The 17,533-nt window shown below is 62.1% G+C and overlaps 1 protein-coding gene across 1 annotated transcript; it reads right to left on the bottom strand.

Moving 5' to 3' along the window:
- Positions 1-71: 71 nt before the first annotated feature.
- On the bottom strand, positions 72-16,617 carry PPP1R9B (protein phosphatase 1 regulatory subunit 9B). The gene is given in 11 exon segments (XM_071210605.1): positions 72-1,653; positions 1,871-1,967; positions 2,273-2,502; positions 5,473-5,526; positions 5,610-5,656; positions 5,659-5,761; positions 6,363-6,498; positions 7,546-7,650; positions 9,825-9,945; positions 11,168-11,300; positions 15,125-16,617. Coding segments are annotated over 11 exon segments (2,454 nt in total). The 5' UTR covers positions 16,499-16,617; the 3' UTR covers positions 72-1,599.
- Between the last annotated feature and the right edge of the window lie 916 nt (positions 16,618-17,533).

The raw sequence follows: 17,533 nt of genomic DNA, 5'->3' as shown, positions 1-17,533 counted from the left end.
ACCACGGGCGCAGACTGGCACTCCCCTTCCCCCCCTCCCTTCTCCAGCGAGTCAAGAAACCAGGCAGCGGGTTCTGGGGGCTGCTTTTATGGGGACGACCTGACAGAGGGTATGGTCCGTACAAAACAGGAAACAATACATACATATATATATTATATACAGAGACGCGGTCCCTCGGGGGGCGGGGCGGCCCCGCCCACCTGGCTCCACCCGCCCCTCCCCCCCCACCTGCCGGGGCGAAGGAGGTGAAGCGCGGGCCGGGCACTGAGACAGCCAGCTCCTTCAGGGGGTGGGGGGCACGTCGGGGGGCTGGGAGAGGGCAAGAAATACTGATCGATGGCATGGGCTATTTACAGGAGTCGGGGAGAAGCCAAAACGAATGGAAGGCGGTTAATCTGTTTTTTAAAAAAATGAACAAGACCCAGGCTCGGAGAAGGGGCATGAGGAAGAGGCAAAATGAGATGGGTTCTGAAAATGGAGGGGACCTGGGTGCGGGGGGGTCTCACCTCCCTTGGTCCAAGCCCCAATTTGGGGTTAAATTGGGGAAAAGGAGACGATTTCATTTAGAAAGCAGGCTGCCAACAGGGCAGCCCTGGTCTCCAAAAAGAGAAGTAGTAACATTTTGCCCTCCAGTCAAATACTGGGAGGCAGTGCGGGGTGGGGAGGCGAGGCTGAGTCTCTGTGAAGGTTCTACAAGGCTTCCAGGTATGGCCTTGGCAGGGCAGGCCAGGGCCTGGCCCTCAGGAGGGAAAATGTTTCCTTCCCTAAGACCAGGGCCTCTGCAGCCAGGTGCCCCCCAAGCTGACCCCCAGAGAGGCCGGCCAGTCCCAGGAGGAGGTTATGGCTATTTGGCACCTGGGGGAGGGGAGGCACACAGAGAAGCGGAAGGCTGCTGCCCCGGGAAAGGGGGGTTGGGGGCCAGGGGGCCTGGCCTCGCCCTTCCTCCTGTTCCACTCCCCTTTCCCTGAAGGGTACATGAGGAATCAGTGCAGGGCCAGGCCCAGCCTCCGGGCTCTGGGGTGGACCCTATCGCTCCCTGGAGGGGGCACAGGGACAGGAGAGCATGTTGAGGCAAAGCCCTCTCCCCTCAAGCAGGAGGGTCAGAATGCAACGGAGACAGCACAATGATGGGGGGAGAGGAGGCAAGGGCCAAAAAGGTAGAGTCTCAAGTCAGGAAGCCCAGGGGTCACCCAGGAGCTCGGTGGGCAGGGAGCAGCCTCCAGCTGGTGAGATGCTGGGAGAGCCCCCAGCCCCCTTCCAGTCCAGAGACAAAGGCTGGAGGTTGTAAAGTCTGGCAGTTTGGTCTGCAGGTCCTTGTGTCCATCCACCACCCAGGCCAGCCCTTGGCCTCCCATGGCCTCTGTGCCTCAGCCCCACGGAGCAGAGCGGAGGCCACCCTTCCAGCTACCTCTGTCTGCCCGGGCCACCTTAAGGGGGCCTGTGATGCAGGCCCTCTGGTCCCTGAAGCTGGGGTCGAGGGGTGGGGGAGGTTGGGGCACCTGTCCCCAGGCTGGTAGGGGGCGGGGCGGAGTATTGAGGACAGGGGAAGGAAGACAATGGGAAGGGATTAATTATTGTCCGGTCAGGGAATGATTCCTGTTAAGTAGAATTGGAATTCCTCAGTGTTTGCAGGTTTCCTTCCAGTTCTGAGATCTAGAAAACAAGGGGAGAGGGAGTCAGACCTGGGCATCAGGCTTGGGCCCTGTCCCCTCTGCCTCCCACTCCCACCCCCAGTGGGGGCGTGACCCTGAGTGCTCAGCCTGCACAGGACTCTCCCTCTCCCTCCAGGGTACACAGGGCGGGTGCCAGATGGGGGCTTACCTGCTGCTCTCTCCATGGGACCCTGTCCCTGGGGCAGCCCTGGGCCTACCTTGTCCAGGAGTTTGTCCATCTCCTCCTTCCGAGCCAGCTCTGATTCCTCCAGAACCCGACGCTGTGCCGTCTCCTTTTTCAGGAACTCGATCTCCCTGGGGAGAGGCAGGGCACAGAAGAGGTAAGGGTCGTGGTCTGGCTTCTGTCCAGAGCCCCAAGGCCCGTGTCCTCAGCCCCCCACCTGGGCAGCTCTGTCCCCTGCCTATGCTGGGAGGTCCCAGGTAATTCAAAGCCCCTGGAGCCTGCTCTGTGCTGGCTCTGGTGCCCAGTCATTCTGGGCACGGACACCTGGGGACCTCCAACTGCAGGGTTCCTTGCCTCCCTATAAGCTGGGATTGGGGGGGGACTGTCACCAACAGCCTCTCAGCCCTCCCTGGGCCCGAGGACCCTGGCCACATACTTCTGCTGGTAGTCCTTGATGAGGCGCTTGGCTTTGCTGTACTTGCGCTCCAGGGCCTGGTACTGGGCCTGAGTCTCCCGCAGGTGCTCGTCCACAGCCTGGCACAGGCTCTGGGCCTCGCCCCAGTAGCCCTCCAACTTCTCCATGCGCTCCTTGTTCTCCTCCACACTCTGCTCCAGCTGGGCCTTCTCCACCCGCCACCGCCCCTTCTCCTGCTCTAGGCTCTGCAGCTGAGAGAGGAAGGAGTGGCCCTGAGTTGGTGGGGGCCAGAGGGAGCCAAGGGGCACCCCGTGTCCTGGCACTGGGGCCAGCACCCAGGGCGATCCTGAGGCTATGCAGCTGACTGCACTCCAACTGCTAACACTCCTCCATGGAGCCTGAGGACCGAGGCCTGGGAACTCCTGGCCTGGGTCCCTGACACTGCACTTCGCTTCCAGGGAGGCTAGACCTGAGGCAGCAACTGACCGGCTCCATGACTCAGGGCAAGACAACTTCCGTCCTAATCCTCATTCTTTCCCTTGTAGAATGGGAGACCTGCCTTGCCAAGCTCACGAGGGCTACAATGAGACGGGCAGATGTGAAAGAGGAAGGCAGGTGATGGTCACCGTTGTTCTCTATCCCCTCTCGGCACCCAGTCCTTGCAGCTCACTCCTGAATCCTCTGTTCTCTCCTCACTGTCCTGGGGTGTGGTCCCACCCCACCAGCACTGGGCACGCTGCACCCCGGATTCTGAGCTCCAGCCCAACCTTACTCCCAACTGCCAGCCTTGCCTCCCCGCTCCTCACAGGCACTGTGCCCAATCCAGAGCCCCACCCTCACAAACCTAGACCTTCTTTTGACTTACTCAGCTCTGCTAAAAGGTGCCACCAAGTCATAGCCACCCCTGCCCTCAGCCTTGAGCCCCTGCCTGCCACTCCAGTCTTGTCTGCTAGAGACAGGCCTGCCACAAGGCCCTCTTGCAGATCCTCACTTTCCACGTTCCCTCTTGCCACTGGTCCTTTGCACGTGCTGCTGGAATGCCCCCATACCTGCCTGCTTGCCTAGTTGCGATCACCCCTCGGGCAAGCCGCCGCACCTAGTTATTCCCACCAGCTCATCCGTCAGCTCTCTGCTCCGTGTCTCACCCTCCAGGGAAGCCTCCTGTGACCCCCTTCCAACAGTAGAGCCCTGCCCTCACCCCCAGCTGGATCGGGTTCCTGGGCTCCAGCTGCTCAGTAACCCTGTCCTTTCCTACAGAGCCCCATCTCTGTAATGACACAGTACTGGTGGGCACAGATGGTAAGCTGTGCGAGGGCAGGGACTAAGTCTACTTTGCCCATCACACTGCCTGGAACAGTGCTGCACGAACCTACGACTCACCCTTCCCTTCATGCTCTGTGTACACACAGGAGTGTAGCCTGTTCATTTGACTTCAGCAATGCAACTTTCACCTGCTATGACAGTCTGATGTGTCAAATTGGCTAGACTACAGTACCCAATCATTTCATCAATGCCAATTTAGGTGGTACTGTGAAGGTATTCTGTAGATGTGGTTAATGTTGAAAGTTAATTGACTTTAAGCAAAATAGATTACCCTCAAAAATGAGGGTGGGGCCTCATCCAATCAGCTGAACGCCTTAAGAGCAAAAACTGATGTTTCCCAGAGAAAAAATTCTGCCTCAAGTCTGCAGCATGGAAATCCTGCTTGGCTTTCCAGTCTGCTGGCCTGCCCAACGGATTTTGGGTTCAAGACTGCGAAATCAACTCTAGCTTAAGTTTCCAGCCTGTCAGCTTGTCCAACCAATTTCAGGCCTGCCAGCCCCCACAATAGTGTAAGCTAATTCCTTAAAAAATACACACACACACACACCATGGGTTCTGTTTCTCTGGAGAACCCTGACTGATACACCCAGCCTTCCTCCCCATACCCTCTGCCTAGCCTGTGCCAGGACACTGCCCAGGCCTCTAACAACCTGCCTGCCTCCCAGTCCTGCCATCCTCACGGCCTCTCCACGTCCCTGGCACTGACCTTCTGAAAACCTCCACGTGGCCAATTAGCCCCATCTTCTTCACAGGACCAAGGCCAGAGTCCTCGGGGGTGAGGACCCGTCAAGCCACAGCCCCAGCCTGGCAATCCAGACCTGCCGGCCCCTCTCCTTATAGAACGCCTGGCACAGCCTGGCAGGCCTCCTCTCTGCCCCAGATGCAGCCTCCAAGCTTGAGCTCACCTTCCTGCCAGGAAGGCCCTTCCTTCTGCCTCAGTCATCTCAGCCCTGCCCTTGCTCCCAGGCTCAGCTTCCCTCTCCTCTCTGTACGTGTGTGCTGGCTGTAGGCCATGCCTGTGTACCTCTCTGCCTGGAAACCCCATGGGGGCTGCACTCCTGATTTCTAGCCCCAGCAGGGGCTCCGTACAGATTATTAATAGGAAGCCTGTGTATCTACGCACTTGCGAGCATAGTGGTACCCAATATGCTTGTGTGGGTGTCTGTGCATGGCACGTGTGTGCATTTGTGTGCACCACGGTCTTGATGGTGTCAGCGTCAGCAGCTCTGTGTTGCCTGCCCAGGTGAGAATGTGCATGTCTCATGGCCTAATGACAGCTATGCCTGTGTGTCTCCCAGTTCGGGGTGTGTCTGCACGTCCAGGCTGATGCCCCTGTGTGTAACGTCACGTGACACATGGTTTCATGTCTCTATGATTGCGTCTGTGTAAAGGGTGTACCCAGGAGTCTGGGTGAGTGGGTCTGTACCTGCTGTGTCTGTGTGGGCATAGCCGTGCTAGCATGGGCCAGTGTGTGTATCTCTGGGTAGTTTGTGTTTATCACTGGGCCTGTCTGTAGAGGATATCTGTGGGACAGTAGGAATATAAGGACATCTGGAGTGTGACTAATGTGCTTCACTATAATAGCGGATAATAGCCAACTTTTTAATTGCACCAGACACTGTGCAAAATACTTTGCATGAATCATCCTCATTTAATCTTCACAATGACCCTATGGTGTCAGTACTATTAAAACCCCATTTTATAGATGAAGCGACTGAGGCACAGAGCAGCTAGTGCGTGGTGGGGCAGATGGGGGTCCGCTTTGCCTCAGAGCGGCTGTCCTGTACGCACCTGTAGGTAGTGTATGGTGTCAGCATGCGAGTGTGTATGTGTTGGGGGTGAGGGTGGAATCCTCCCAGCCCTCAGACCAGTTTCCCACATGCACGGTGCGCCCTCACCTTTCTTTTCAGCTGCTGGATCTCCGCCTCAGTGACAGCGTGCTTGATCTGGAGCTGTGGGGTCAGGGTGGTGGGTACTCAGCTAGGACACTAGCCTGCCCTCGCCCTCCACCACCCCAGGGACACCCCCGTCCCACCTCCTTGAACTTGTGCACCAGCTTCTCAGGCTCCATGTCCACAGGGAAAGCGCATCCTCGTTCTCCGCCAGCTCAAACACCTCGATGGCCATCTCACCACCCGGGAACGTGGGGCTCAGCTCTTCATCCTCGTCAGTGGCATACTCTCCCGTCTGTGAAGGGAGAGAGGCAGCCATAGCCCCCACCCGGCCCAGCCGCCTCCCGCCCTTGCTGACCAGGCCTTAGACCAGCAGCGGACTGGGAGCTACCCAGGGATGTGGTTTATGCCTCCCTCACCAGACCGGCCCTCTACCAGAGGCATCGTTTGTGTCTTCCCAGCAGCCGCGGGGAATTTCCTGACGGCGAGGGTAGTTTCCTTCACGAGGCTGAGAATCCTGAAGCAGCAGCCTGTGCTTGGGGGGGTCCCCCTCACACTAGGATCCCCTGAGGTCTGAAGCCATGTCCTTCCTTGGACTAGTTCCCTGAGGTCAGGTGCTGTGCCTTCCCCTCAGAGCATGGGCTCTTTGAGGGACCTGTGTTTTCCTTGGAGGATCAGGAAGCCTCTCTGAAGACAGAGGATATGACTCCTCCATCAGTCCTAGGGCTCCCTTGGGAGGAGCACCTGCTCCTCAGATGGAGGCTCCCCCAGGATGGGGAAGGGCGCTTTGGGTTTCTTTATGCTGCCTGGGAAAGCAGCAGCACAGAGGGGGCTGCAGTGCCCCAGGGAGCCACCAGGGAGCGATCACGCTGCCCACCAGGCCGGGCGCGCCCTACCTCGTCGTCATCCTCGCCGTACTGAGCATATCTCTGCTCCATCATCTCCCGCTGCCATCGCTCCTGTTCCAGGGTCTGTTGAATTAGCTGAGCCACCTCGCTCTGCTCTCCAGGCCGCTCCCGGCCAATCATAAACCTGCAGGGGCATCGGAGTCACCTCCGGCCTCCAGGCCTCAGCTGGGTAAGGCTGCCCCTCTGCCCCCCCCCCCCCCCCCCCCCCCCCCCCGTGCTCCCCTTTTCCCACCCAGGCCTCCCAGGGAGGTGAAACAAGGGGGCTGAGGCCTGAGGCTGCAGAGCATTAATAATGAATGGGGGAGCTGGGGGCTCTTACTGGGTTTTCCTTCCCAGGGAGGAAGGCCCATGAGCCCTCCTGGCCAGTTTAGGGGGAAGGGGCTATCTGGCAAGTTTCAGGCTGGCTGCTGGGGGGCCATCAACTCAGGAGCTGCCCGGGAGGCAGGGGACTGCGAAAGATGACCCATCCCAGCAGGGCTGGGCCGTGGAGGCGGGTCTTGGGTGGGGTCCAAGCCTGGGAGCTTCAGGAAGGGGCGGGATGATGGAGACTGGAGATTAGGACCGAGAGGAAATAGTGAGCTTCCAGGAACCAGCCCCCCTCCTCCCATGGCCACCCACATCCTGTTTCCCCCCACCACCCTTTCCTGGGGGGTAGTGCCCCTTCTGGAGGGGGGCACCGAGTGACTCCTAAAGTTTTACAAAGGTGGAAGGGACCCAGGGACCTTCTAATCCAACTCCCTCGCTTTACAGGCGGGGGGAGAAGGCCTTCCAGGATCACAGAGCTGGTGAGGGGGGAAGGATGAGGTTGGGGGGTGAGGGACCCACAGGTCGGATGGCGTTTTCTCTGTACAGCGCAGTAAGCTGGACGCAGGAGGGAGAAAGAGGAAGAAGTTTTGTTCTACACAGAACTGTGTGGAGGGGCCGGCAGAGGCTGGGCCTGGAGGCCAGAGGGCTGGTGGCCAGGGCGGTGGGAGCATGGGACAGAAGGCGGGCCGAGCCAAGGGACTATGGCGACAGCATGCCTTCAGGCAGGGAGTCAGTGGGTCGGCCTGTGTGTGAGCTGGACCGCCCCGACCCTGGCCCGGTGTGGGGCCGGTGGGCAGAGCAGGCCGATGGGGCCTGAGCCTCGTGCCCGCTCCCACTCCCCAGCCAGCCCCCCCTCGGCCCTCACCGCACTCGGCCCTTGGTGTTCCGGAGCACGGAGGCTGCAAAGCTCTGGGTCACTCCCACCAGGCTCGTTCCGTCCACCTCCACCAGGAGGTCGTTGACCTGGATCCTAGGGGAGGCCATGTCAGTTCAGGGGGCTGTGAGGGGCACCGCTGAGCTGGGGTAGAGGGGACCGCCCTCCCATCAGGCCCCACAGGGACTGGGCGCTCTATCCACCTGCGCAGAATGCCCGAGGCTAGAGGGTGAGGTGTCAGCATGCCCAGAGGTGTGAGCAGTGGGACGCGGCAAGGCCAGTAGAGACGGGAGCCCCGGAGCTGTGCCAGGCACCCGCCTCCACCCAGTCCAGCAGGGTGTCATGACAGTCCCAGGGCTGTCTCTGCCCCTGCACACGGGCCAGGGGACCCCTGCCCCCATGGAAGTGCAGCCCTCCTGCCTGTCCATGTCAGGATACACCCAAGGCCACCGCTGGCCTCCCAGACGCCTGAGACTCGTGTACACTCGCTTCACGCTCACTACCCCAGGGTCACCTCACCCCGACACCCGCCCCCGTGCACGCCAGCTATGGCACCTGGAGCCCTTGTTCTCCACACCAGAAGGAGGGGGCAGGAGTGGCCCAGCCCTGGCCATCTCCTTCCTCCACTCCCACCTCCCTCAGGCTCCAGACCTTTTCAGGGCACGCACAAGGAAATGGAGGAAGTGGCCTATTGTAAATAGCTCACCCACACGCCCCACACGCCCCTGTGTCTGGAGATGAGTTGTGGACCCACTCTCATGTGCCCAAGTCACACGGGCACACACCCCAAATTGTCAGCAGGCAACAATGGGAAAGGCTCCGGGAAGTTCCAGTTGGGGGCTTTGTGGGGGGTATATGATGGGCAGGGACTGTCACCCTCCCCTTTCCTGCCCCACCCCATGCCACCTGGCCTACAACAGGCAGGAGCCCCCAGAATGAGGCAAGGCCACCTCTCACAACACAGCCCCAACACTGCCCAGCCCTCCACAGCGCAGCTGTGCCACGTGGAGGGCATGTGGATTTGGATGGTTCCACCACAAGGTACCTGAGGTCAACCTCCAACTCTGGACAACCCTGGGGGATCCACGCACACTCACACAGTCAGAGCAGAATCGACAAGTGCAGGCCCGAGCCTTCCCACCCACAGGACCCGCCCCTCTGGCCACAGACGCCAACCGCGGGCCGGCACACCGCTCACCCGCAGAGCCGCCCCTTGCCACGGCCTATCCTCCTACTCTCCCAGCCCCCTGCACACCTGGACCCTGTCCTCCCGTGCTCCAGCCATGCCTGCACACCCACAGCGCGACTCGCTACTGTGCACCCTGCAGAGCTCAGCTCAGACCTCACTTCCTCCAGGAAGTCTCCCTACCCTGTGCTTTCTTCCATTTCACTATTTTCAGTGCGTCCACTTGTCTAATGTCTGTCTACCACATGACACTACCAGCTTCTCGAGGGCAAGGCCCTCACCACTGACTCGCGGGCCAGGCACCAGCCCACATCAGGGACACAATATGTGTTGAATGAAAAAGAGAAAGCTCAGGGAAGCGGATTTGGCTCAAGATAGAGTGTCTGCCTACCACATGGGAGGTCCACAGTTCAAACCCCGGGCCTCCTTGACCTATGTGCAGTGCTTATGTGGTGCAAGGAGTGCCCTGCCATGCAGGGGTGTCCTCTGTGTAGGGGAGCCCCACACGCAAGGAGTGTACCCCGTAAGGACAGCCGCCCAGCGCGAATACCTGCCCAGGAGTGGTGCGGCACACACAGAGAGCTGAAGCAGCAAGATGACGCAACAAAAAGAGACACAGATTCCCCTGCTGCTGACAAGAATACAGGCGGACACAGAAGAACACACAGTGAATGGACACAGAGAACAGACAACTGGGACGGGGTGGAGGGGGGGAGGGAGGGGAAAGAAATACATAAAAAATAAGTCTTTAAATAAAAAAAAAGAGAGAATGCTCAAATGTGTTCCCCCAGGCACACTGGGTGCCGCTGCTCTCCCAACACAGTGCTGGGCCAGGACATGCTATCCCATGTTCAGCACCCACCCTCACCACCCACCTCCAGAGCGCAAGCACCAGGAGGGCAGGGCTGTTTTGTTCGCTGTAGTATCCGCTGGGCCTAGAGCAGCACCTAGCACAGTAGTGCTCAATGGATATCTAAACCGCCACACGGAGCACACATGTCCCCTAGGCAACGAATGGCCCGTCCCCAGGCTCGGTGGCACCCCCCACAGATGACGCCTGGTGTGGGGAGTGGGGAGGTGGTACCTGCCGTCCCGATGGGCTGCGCCGCCCTCAGTCACGGTCTTGACGAAGATGCCCAGCTTCTCCAGGCCCATGTCCGCCCCGGCCCCCATGCCGATGATGCTGATGCCGAGGCCCTCGGAGTCTGTGGAGCAGAGGGTGGTCAGATGCCGGGGGGGGGGGGGTAGGAGGGGCTCCAAACTGGGCACAGGAGATGGCAAGAGAGCCTCCACGCAAACCGAGGGGTTCCTCAGGAAGAAGCCCCTGTGCTCGGCACGTCCCACCAGAGGGGAAGGAACATGGTTCTGCCCAGCCCCTCTGTGCTCGAGTCACTCCCTGCCCTTCGCGCCCCCCGGGCAGCAGGTCTGCTGAGGTGGCACAGGCAAGGCTGAGGGGCTGGTGGGCTGTGTGGGTGGGCTGGGCTGGGGGGAGGGCTTGGCCAGAAGCCTTCTGCTCTTCTCTCTCCCTAAGCCGTCTCACCCGTCGGCACAGGCTTCCATGAACACAGGGCCTGGCTTTCTCTCCCGAGTTCCAGGCTCCTACACACACCTGCCCCTGCCCGGCTGCTTCGTGGCCTCCGATGCCCTAACTTCTGATCCCCCCCAGATAGGCTCGATCCCCACCGGCTGCCCAGCCTGGATGTCGCCTGGCCTCCTCCTCCTGCCCTTGCTGCCATCACTGCGTCCAGCCACAGTGGCTGTCCAGCTCCCTGTCCCCCTCCACCCACTCCCTCCTAGAACACCTTTCCCAAGTCTCTCGGTGGCTTCCGACACATCTTAGAAAGAAGACACTGTCCTTCATATGGTGAGGGCTTGCTGGCATGCCCTTTTCCTCTCCTGGTCGAGATCCCACAATCCCATGGCTTCTCCTTCCTTGAGGCCCTTCCAAACGGGGACCCCACTGCGCAGGCCTCTGTCCTCCATCCGCTCACAACCCCTACTTCCTCCTCTTCAGACTTCACCTCACAGAGCATGTCCTTAGGAATTCCCACCCAGGTCTGCTCAGGTCTCCAGGGAAAGGCTTTGAGAGCAGCCACCAGCTCCCTTTCCGTGCGCTGCCTCCCCATCGGTCTTCCTGATGGGTGGCCGTGCCTGCGTCTGCCATCATGGTGTCCCCAGCCCACAGCCCAGGACCGGGCACGTACGTGCTCTGTGGGTGTTTGCTGAGGGATTAAGCAAATGACAATCCATGACAGGGCTGGTGGCGAGCGTGAGCTTCGTGCTGGGTGGGGGACCACGTGTGGCAATGCAGCGCTGACAGCAAAGGGGCAGGGGGTTGCCGAGGGGCTGTGTCGGGGGTAGAAGCCCCGGGGGCACGGAGCAAAGTTGGTGTCAGGGAGGAGGCCCAGCCAAGCCCTCTGTGCTCACCCTTCTCCAGCTCCACAGGGAACAGCTCCAGCCTCTCCACCCGCTTCTCCAGCTCGTACTCAGCCGAGGCCGCCATGGGATCCACGTCCTCGTTGCGACGGTCGTAGTCCTCATTGGAGTAGGTGCTGAACACCTGGGGGGCCAGGGCAGCTGGTTAGAGCTCCAAGGCCAGGCGGAGGGCCAGGGACAGGGGTGTGAGGGCAGAACCGGTGCGAGGGGCAAGGGCGGGCCGAGCCACCCACCAGTGCCCTAGGCCCCTCCTGCCGTGCTGGCCCCCACTCCACAAGGAGGCCTCCCCCAGCCCAGCTGACCCCCGCTGTGAGGTGGGGCCGGTGGCTGCTGCCTCCAGGCCTCCATGAAGGACAGCCTCTTAGTTCTGGAGTCAGCGGGGCAAGAGAGAAAGGGACCCAGCCTTGCCAGACTTAAGGTGTTATTCTCTTCTGCACACTGGACCAGCATGACGTGGTCAGCTGTGGAGGGAGGAGAAGGGCAATCCAGAGAAACTGCCTGTCCCAGGAACCCAGACAACCATGTCAGAGGGAGACCAGCAGAGGAAGGATTCAGAGAGCCAGACAAAAGTGAAGGTGGACAGTGGGAGAGAAGGAAGGAGCTGAGGAGAACAGGGGAAGCAGAGGAGAGGAGGGAGGATGGGGAAGATGCTGGAGGATACGGGTGGGAAGTGGGGGGAGCGGGTGTGAGACATGGGGAGGGGGATGGAAAGAGGCAGAGAGGCACCTGGGGCGTGAACATGAAGTTCACGTTGGGGGTGGGGAGGAAAGGGTGTAGGGACATCATTTCTTTATCCCCAAATGCCCCTCAGGAGGCAGGGACAGGGGAGGACGCCAGGCCCCTGTGGCCTTCTCTACCTGCCAGGCCTGTCTATCTCCAAGTCATATGCCAGAAGGCTCAGGCAAAGGCCCTAGGACTAGGGCCCTGGGAGAGGGCAAGGGACTAAGGGGGTGGTGGCGTTCCCTCGCCAACACTGTCCACAGCAAATCATGGGGGACTCCAGGCCAGCCCTTGTTGTCCCTATACCCCTATGCTGTCTCTCAATTCCTGTGTCTCATAACAAAAAGGGGAATTCCCCTGCTCCCCAAAGAACAGAAAGGCAGGCAAGGGCTCTGTGGGAATGCCCAACTCTGGGCCCAGGTGGGGGTCCCCCAGGGGGAGGACAATGAGCTCCTTTTAGGGTGCTTCACTGCCTGTGGTGAAAGGCTGGCACAGCTTGGAGCCAAGAGGGGATGAAGAGGGGCAGAGCGGCTCCATCAGAGGCCTGGCGCCTGAGGAGCTGGAATGGGGACCCTCTCCTCCAGGAACAGGCCCCAGGGTGCCCCCAGCTGGCAGCAGCACCCTGGAGACCCAGCCTTTGGGCTCACTCTGTGTCACCCCCACCCCCAACATAGCTGCCCCTGCCCCACAGGGGCACACAGGATGAAGTGACACCTTGCTCAGCCCCACACCTCCAGAGAAGCCCGGCCAGGTCCTCGGCGCTCACCTGTAGGCTGCGCAGCAGTCGGACTGCCTTCCTGCCCCCGGCCGGTGCCCCCAACCCCCCTGGAGGAACGGGCAGCCCATTTGGTAGAGTCCCAAGATGCCGGGTCTGTTGGCCAAGGGCGCATGGCCCGGTCAGAGGCAGGGCAGGATGAGACTGCACCCAGCCTGGTTCCAGCAGGTGCGTCACTGGCGACTTTGTCCGCCGCACACATGCTCCAGCCCCTGTGACCCTGCAAACAGGCTCTGGCCCCTGTTGGCCCTTGAGTCCCTGACACTCCACTCCAGCTGATGGGGTCCTCTCATCCTTGAGGATTTGTGGTCTCCTAGGTCAACCAAATCCCCCCATCCAGAAAGTGCCCCTCCCCCTGCCCATGACCTCCAAACAACACCCTCAGCCCACTCTGGCCTTTCCCTCCTGTCTATCCTCAGTCACCATTCAAATCCTGCCCCTGCAGGAAGCCCAGGCCTCCGCTGGGAGCCCACAGGCCCCTCCGACCCCCTCCCGGCAGGTGGTGCCCCCACACCTAGTCCATTAGAGGGCCCTGGGCCAGTCCCGCCTCCCCAGGTGGACATCTGGATTTGGGCTCCCTGTCCTCAACAGAGGCCTCCCACTCCCTAAAGGCTCCCCGAAGGCAACAATTGGGTCACCTGTGGGGCCCTGGCTCCTGGCCCCAGCATCAGTGCGAGACTGGGGGAGGGAGGAGCACGAACTGGGCCCACTGCCCAGGGGAGGGAGGAGGAAATCCCCAGCAAGGTCAAGAGTCAGACACACTAAGCCCCCTCCCCCCACACCACAGGTTCTCACCCCAGCGAGCATCAGTCACCGAATCAGTCACCGCATCAGTCACCGGGGAGCCGGGAAGCACTGCTCCAAATCATGGGCTATTTTTACCAGAGAATCAGGGTAACGTCAAATATAGACAGACCCAGGGCCCAGGACGTAAAGAGCAAATGCCACCTCTGAGGGGATCAAGCTGCTCTGGGAAATGGGGGGAGTGGAGGGGAAAGGACGCCCAAGGCCCAGCCCGGGGGAAGGGGCTGGCCTGGGAGAGGTGGTCACCCACTTTAACCCTCCAGGCCTCCTGCTGGGATGGACAGAGGTTGCTGACACTCTGGGGCAGATGAGAGGAAGCCTGGGCAGCTGCACATCCAGGAGGAGTTATGGAAACTACAAGCAAGCAGATGGGGGGGGGCGGGAGCCAGGGAGGGAGGCAGGCTGTGCAGGGTCCGTGGGGGGGCGGGGAGAGCCCACCGGCCCAGATACCTCATGGGAAAGACCCAGGGCCCTGCACAGCTGAGCCTGGGTGATGATAGAAAGAGCCATTTTGGCAGAACGTGCCAGCCAGAGTGGAGGGTGCAGGGGAATGGGGGGTGGCCTGGGATTCTTAGTTCTCCCCTCCCCCTTAGCCTTGTGCGAAGGCTCTCAAAGTACAGGTGCAGCTCGCAAGCCAATCGCCAATGCAAGCCAATCGCCAATAGCGGTTGTGGGGATGGGGGAGGGGACAACCACGGGCTCACAGCAGGCAGCTCCCACCCCTCTTTCAGGGTGCCCAGGGAATGTGGCATGAGCATGCAGAGCCTGCCTCAGCCAAGCCATGGGAATCTGTCCAATTTAGCAGCCATGACCCAAGGTACGCGTGCTGCTGCCAGGCACCCTGGGACACTTCCCAGGCCAACCCCCCTCTTCATCCTCTGCAGAAGATTCAGCCCCCTCAAGGGCCACCCAAAGTCCCGCTTCCTGTGGAACAGGGGCCCTTTAGAAGCAGGCTGGCACTGACGCCAGGGACAGGGCCCCAGGGCTAGGCAACCCCCCCAGTCACATGGCCTCAGCTCAGCTAGCCCTCACAGACCTGCTTCCCTCTTTCACTTCTGCAAAGTTGGGGTGGGGGCTACAGGCAGGATGGAGAAAGGGCTGCAGTCCCCTGTACCTTCATTTTGGGAAGTTCCCGGCTCCCCCTTCCTCTCTCCTGTCTCTGCTCAGCTGCCCTCGCCCTATCCTTCTCCAGTCCAGGAGGAAGACCTGGGAGTGCATCTTGCCCCAGAGAGGGTTAGGACAAATGTGAGGGAGGGCTCCCCTGAGGACAGGACGCGCGCACACACGCGCGCGTGCACGCACACACACACTCCACCACTCCAGCCTGGGGCCTCTGGAGGAAGGAATGACTAGGAAAGGAAGGGAAAGCAGGTGTACCAGGACCTGCAAAGGCAGGAGGGGGTGACAGAAGCGCAGGTGAAGAGGCAGAGAAGGGGCCCGAGGGCAGGTCGGGGCAGGCCACCCCCGCCGCCCCAGGCCTGAAAGCCGCCCATCCCTGACAAACAGCTGCTACGCCCCCCTCAGGGTGGTAACTTCTGGGAAGGGGGCTGGGAGGCAGGGGCTGACTCAGCCTGCCAAAGGCGGCAGGCGGGCGGGGGAGGCGGCGCTCGTGGCAGGGGCGGTGCGGGGGCGGCTGGGGGCTCACTCACTTGGATGGGCGCTGTGCTGAAATGGATCTTGCGGCTCGGGGCTGGGTCCTCCTCCTCCGAAAGTCCCGGGATCTCCACACACCCCGACTCGGGCTCGTAGGGGGGCTCCCCATCCTCCTCCTCCTCTTCGTCCTCCTCCTCCAGGGCACTGCCCCCGGAGTCCTCCCCGAGCCCACTGTAGGCGCTCACGTCCACCAAGTCCGCCTCCGAGAAGTCCTCCTTCTTGGACTCATCGGCCTCCTCGGGGGCCACGTCCGGGGCCCGGCCATTGCCCACCCCTTTCTCTGGCGCCGTTGCCGCCGCCTCCTCCTCTTCGGAGGCCGCCGGGGCCTTCTGCTCCTCGAGCGCAGGGCTGGCTGCGGTTGCCACGGTGCTGCCATTCTCCAGCGCCGCGTGGACCGTCACCTGGGCCTGGATCACCTCCCCGGGCGCCGCCTCGGCCTCCGACTCCCCACTCTCCTCCACCTCCACCGGCTTAATCTTGCGCACCTCCCGGGGTTTGGGGGGCGGCCGGGCGGGGGCCACTCGGTGCTGCGGGGGCTGCTGCCCTCCGGGGACGCGCTCCTTCTCGGCCTGGGCATCTCCTGACGGGGCGGGCGGCGGCGGCGGTGGCTGGAACACCCGGGACCGCTTACTGACCAGCTTCGAGTTGACCTGGGGGGTGCTGGCAGCCGCGGCCCTGGGGCCCCCGGGCCCCCGGTGGAGGCCGGTCCGCAAGTCGGCCTTCTCGAAGACGGCGCTGAGCTGGCTGACCGTCGGCGACACGGCGTCGGCGTCCAGCTTGTCCAGCGCCTCCGTGCTACCGTTGAAGCGCACCACGACGTCCAGCTTCCGGTCTTGCAGGCCGGCGCGCTCCTGCCTCAGCAGCCGCCGCGCCGCGGCCTCCTTGTCGCCGCCCGTGGCCGCCGGGACGCTCCGCTCGAACAGCTTCCGCGTCTCCTGCAGCCGGGACGGCGGGTGCGGCGGCGGCGCCGGCTGCGCCGAGGGCGCGGGCTTGGAGTCGAAGCGGCTCACGCGCTCCGACACGCTGGTGCCCAGCTTGAGCAGGGCGCTGTGGTCCACGTTCTCGTTCAGGCTGCTGGCCCGCGGCAGCGACAGGCGCACGCCGCGCTCGGGCGCCCGCGGGGCCTCGGCCGGGCCCGCGCCGCCGCCCGCCTCGCCCGGCGGCCCCGCCGTCGTGCCCATCTGCAGGAACATACTTTTGATGCGGTGGACGTTGGAGCCATATTTCTTGTGGTGGGCCGCCTTGGGGGCCTCGTCGGGCCCGGGCGCGTCCGGAGGCTTCAGCGCCTGGATGCCTGCCTCGTAGGCGCTGCGGTGCGGGGAGGCGCTCCGGAGGGGACCCCCGGGCCCCCGCGGCTCCGTCTTCATCATGGTGGGGGGAGCCGGGTTCGCATCCCCCCGCACCCCGCTCCCCCCCTCCAACAGGCGGCTGGCCAAGTCGGGACCGCCGTCCCCCCGCGCCCCAAGAAGAACCCCCCTGAGGCCTTTTTCAGGCTCCCCCTAAAAGCAAGCTGCTACAGACAGCCGTGCTTAAAAAAAAAAAAAAAAAAAAGGGAAAAAAATATCTCCGCGCGCTGTGTGGGTCGCCTCCCCCAATCAAGCTGCCAAGGCAGTCAGACCCTCTTAAAAAGCCCCAGCGGCCTGGTACGCTCGCCCCCACCCAGAACAGAAAAGCCGCGGCCGGGGCCGTGGGACCGAGCGCCCTGCTCGCCGAGCGGCGGCCGTGCGGGCTCACATCGTCCGCGGCGGTGTCAGCGGGGCTGGCAGCCCGCGCGCTCCCCACCCCGGCCCGGCTTCTCCGCGCTCAGGGGCCCGGGCACCCCGGCGCCCATGGCTGCTCCGCCGGCCCGGGCCGCTCCGCGCCGCGCCTCCCTCCCTCCCTCCCTCCCCCCCGCGCCCCAAGCCTCGGCCTTTCTCTCGCTGTGCCCGAGCGGCGGCTGCCGGGGCCCGAGCGCCTGCCCTGCTCGCCGCCGCCGCTGGGGGACTGGCACCTCTGGGTCCTAAAGGGATCGGATTTCCGGGACTGGCGTCTGTGAGCCCTCCCCTTCCCCTCCGGCCGAAGGAATCTCCTCCCCTGCCCTGCCCTCGCCAAGTGACAGGGCCGCTGCCCCCAGACCCTAGACCCTGGCCGGTCCTCTTCCACCCTTCCGCCCCAACATCTGACTGGGGCTCGCTGCAATCCACACAACCCCTACGAAATGTTGGGGGAGGGCGAGCTAGCCGTAGAGGTCTCAGTGGGACTCCTCTCCACCCCAAATGTGAAATGGGGGATCAGCAGGGAAGGGCGAAGGATCATTTTTTTCAAGGTCCGTTAAGGTCCCTAGTGTGATTCAAGGCCATAAGCATCAAAATTGCGGGATGTTTGGGGGGCAAAAAAAGATTTCCGGGTCCTTCCCCAAAGTTTGT

Source organism: Dasypus novemcinctus, chromosome 21 (genome assembly GCF_030445035.2).
Source record: "Dasypus novemcinctus isolate mDasNov1 chromosome 21, mDasNov1.1.hap2, whole genome shotgun sequence".
Taxonomy (NCBI): Eukaryota; Metazoa; Chordata; class Mammalia; order Cingulata; family Dasypodidae; genus Dasypus; species Dasypus novemcinctus.
This window is presented reverse-complemented; position numbering and strand designations above follow the sequence as displayed.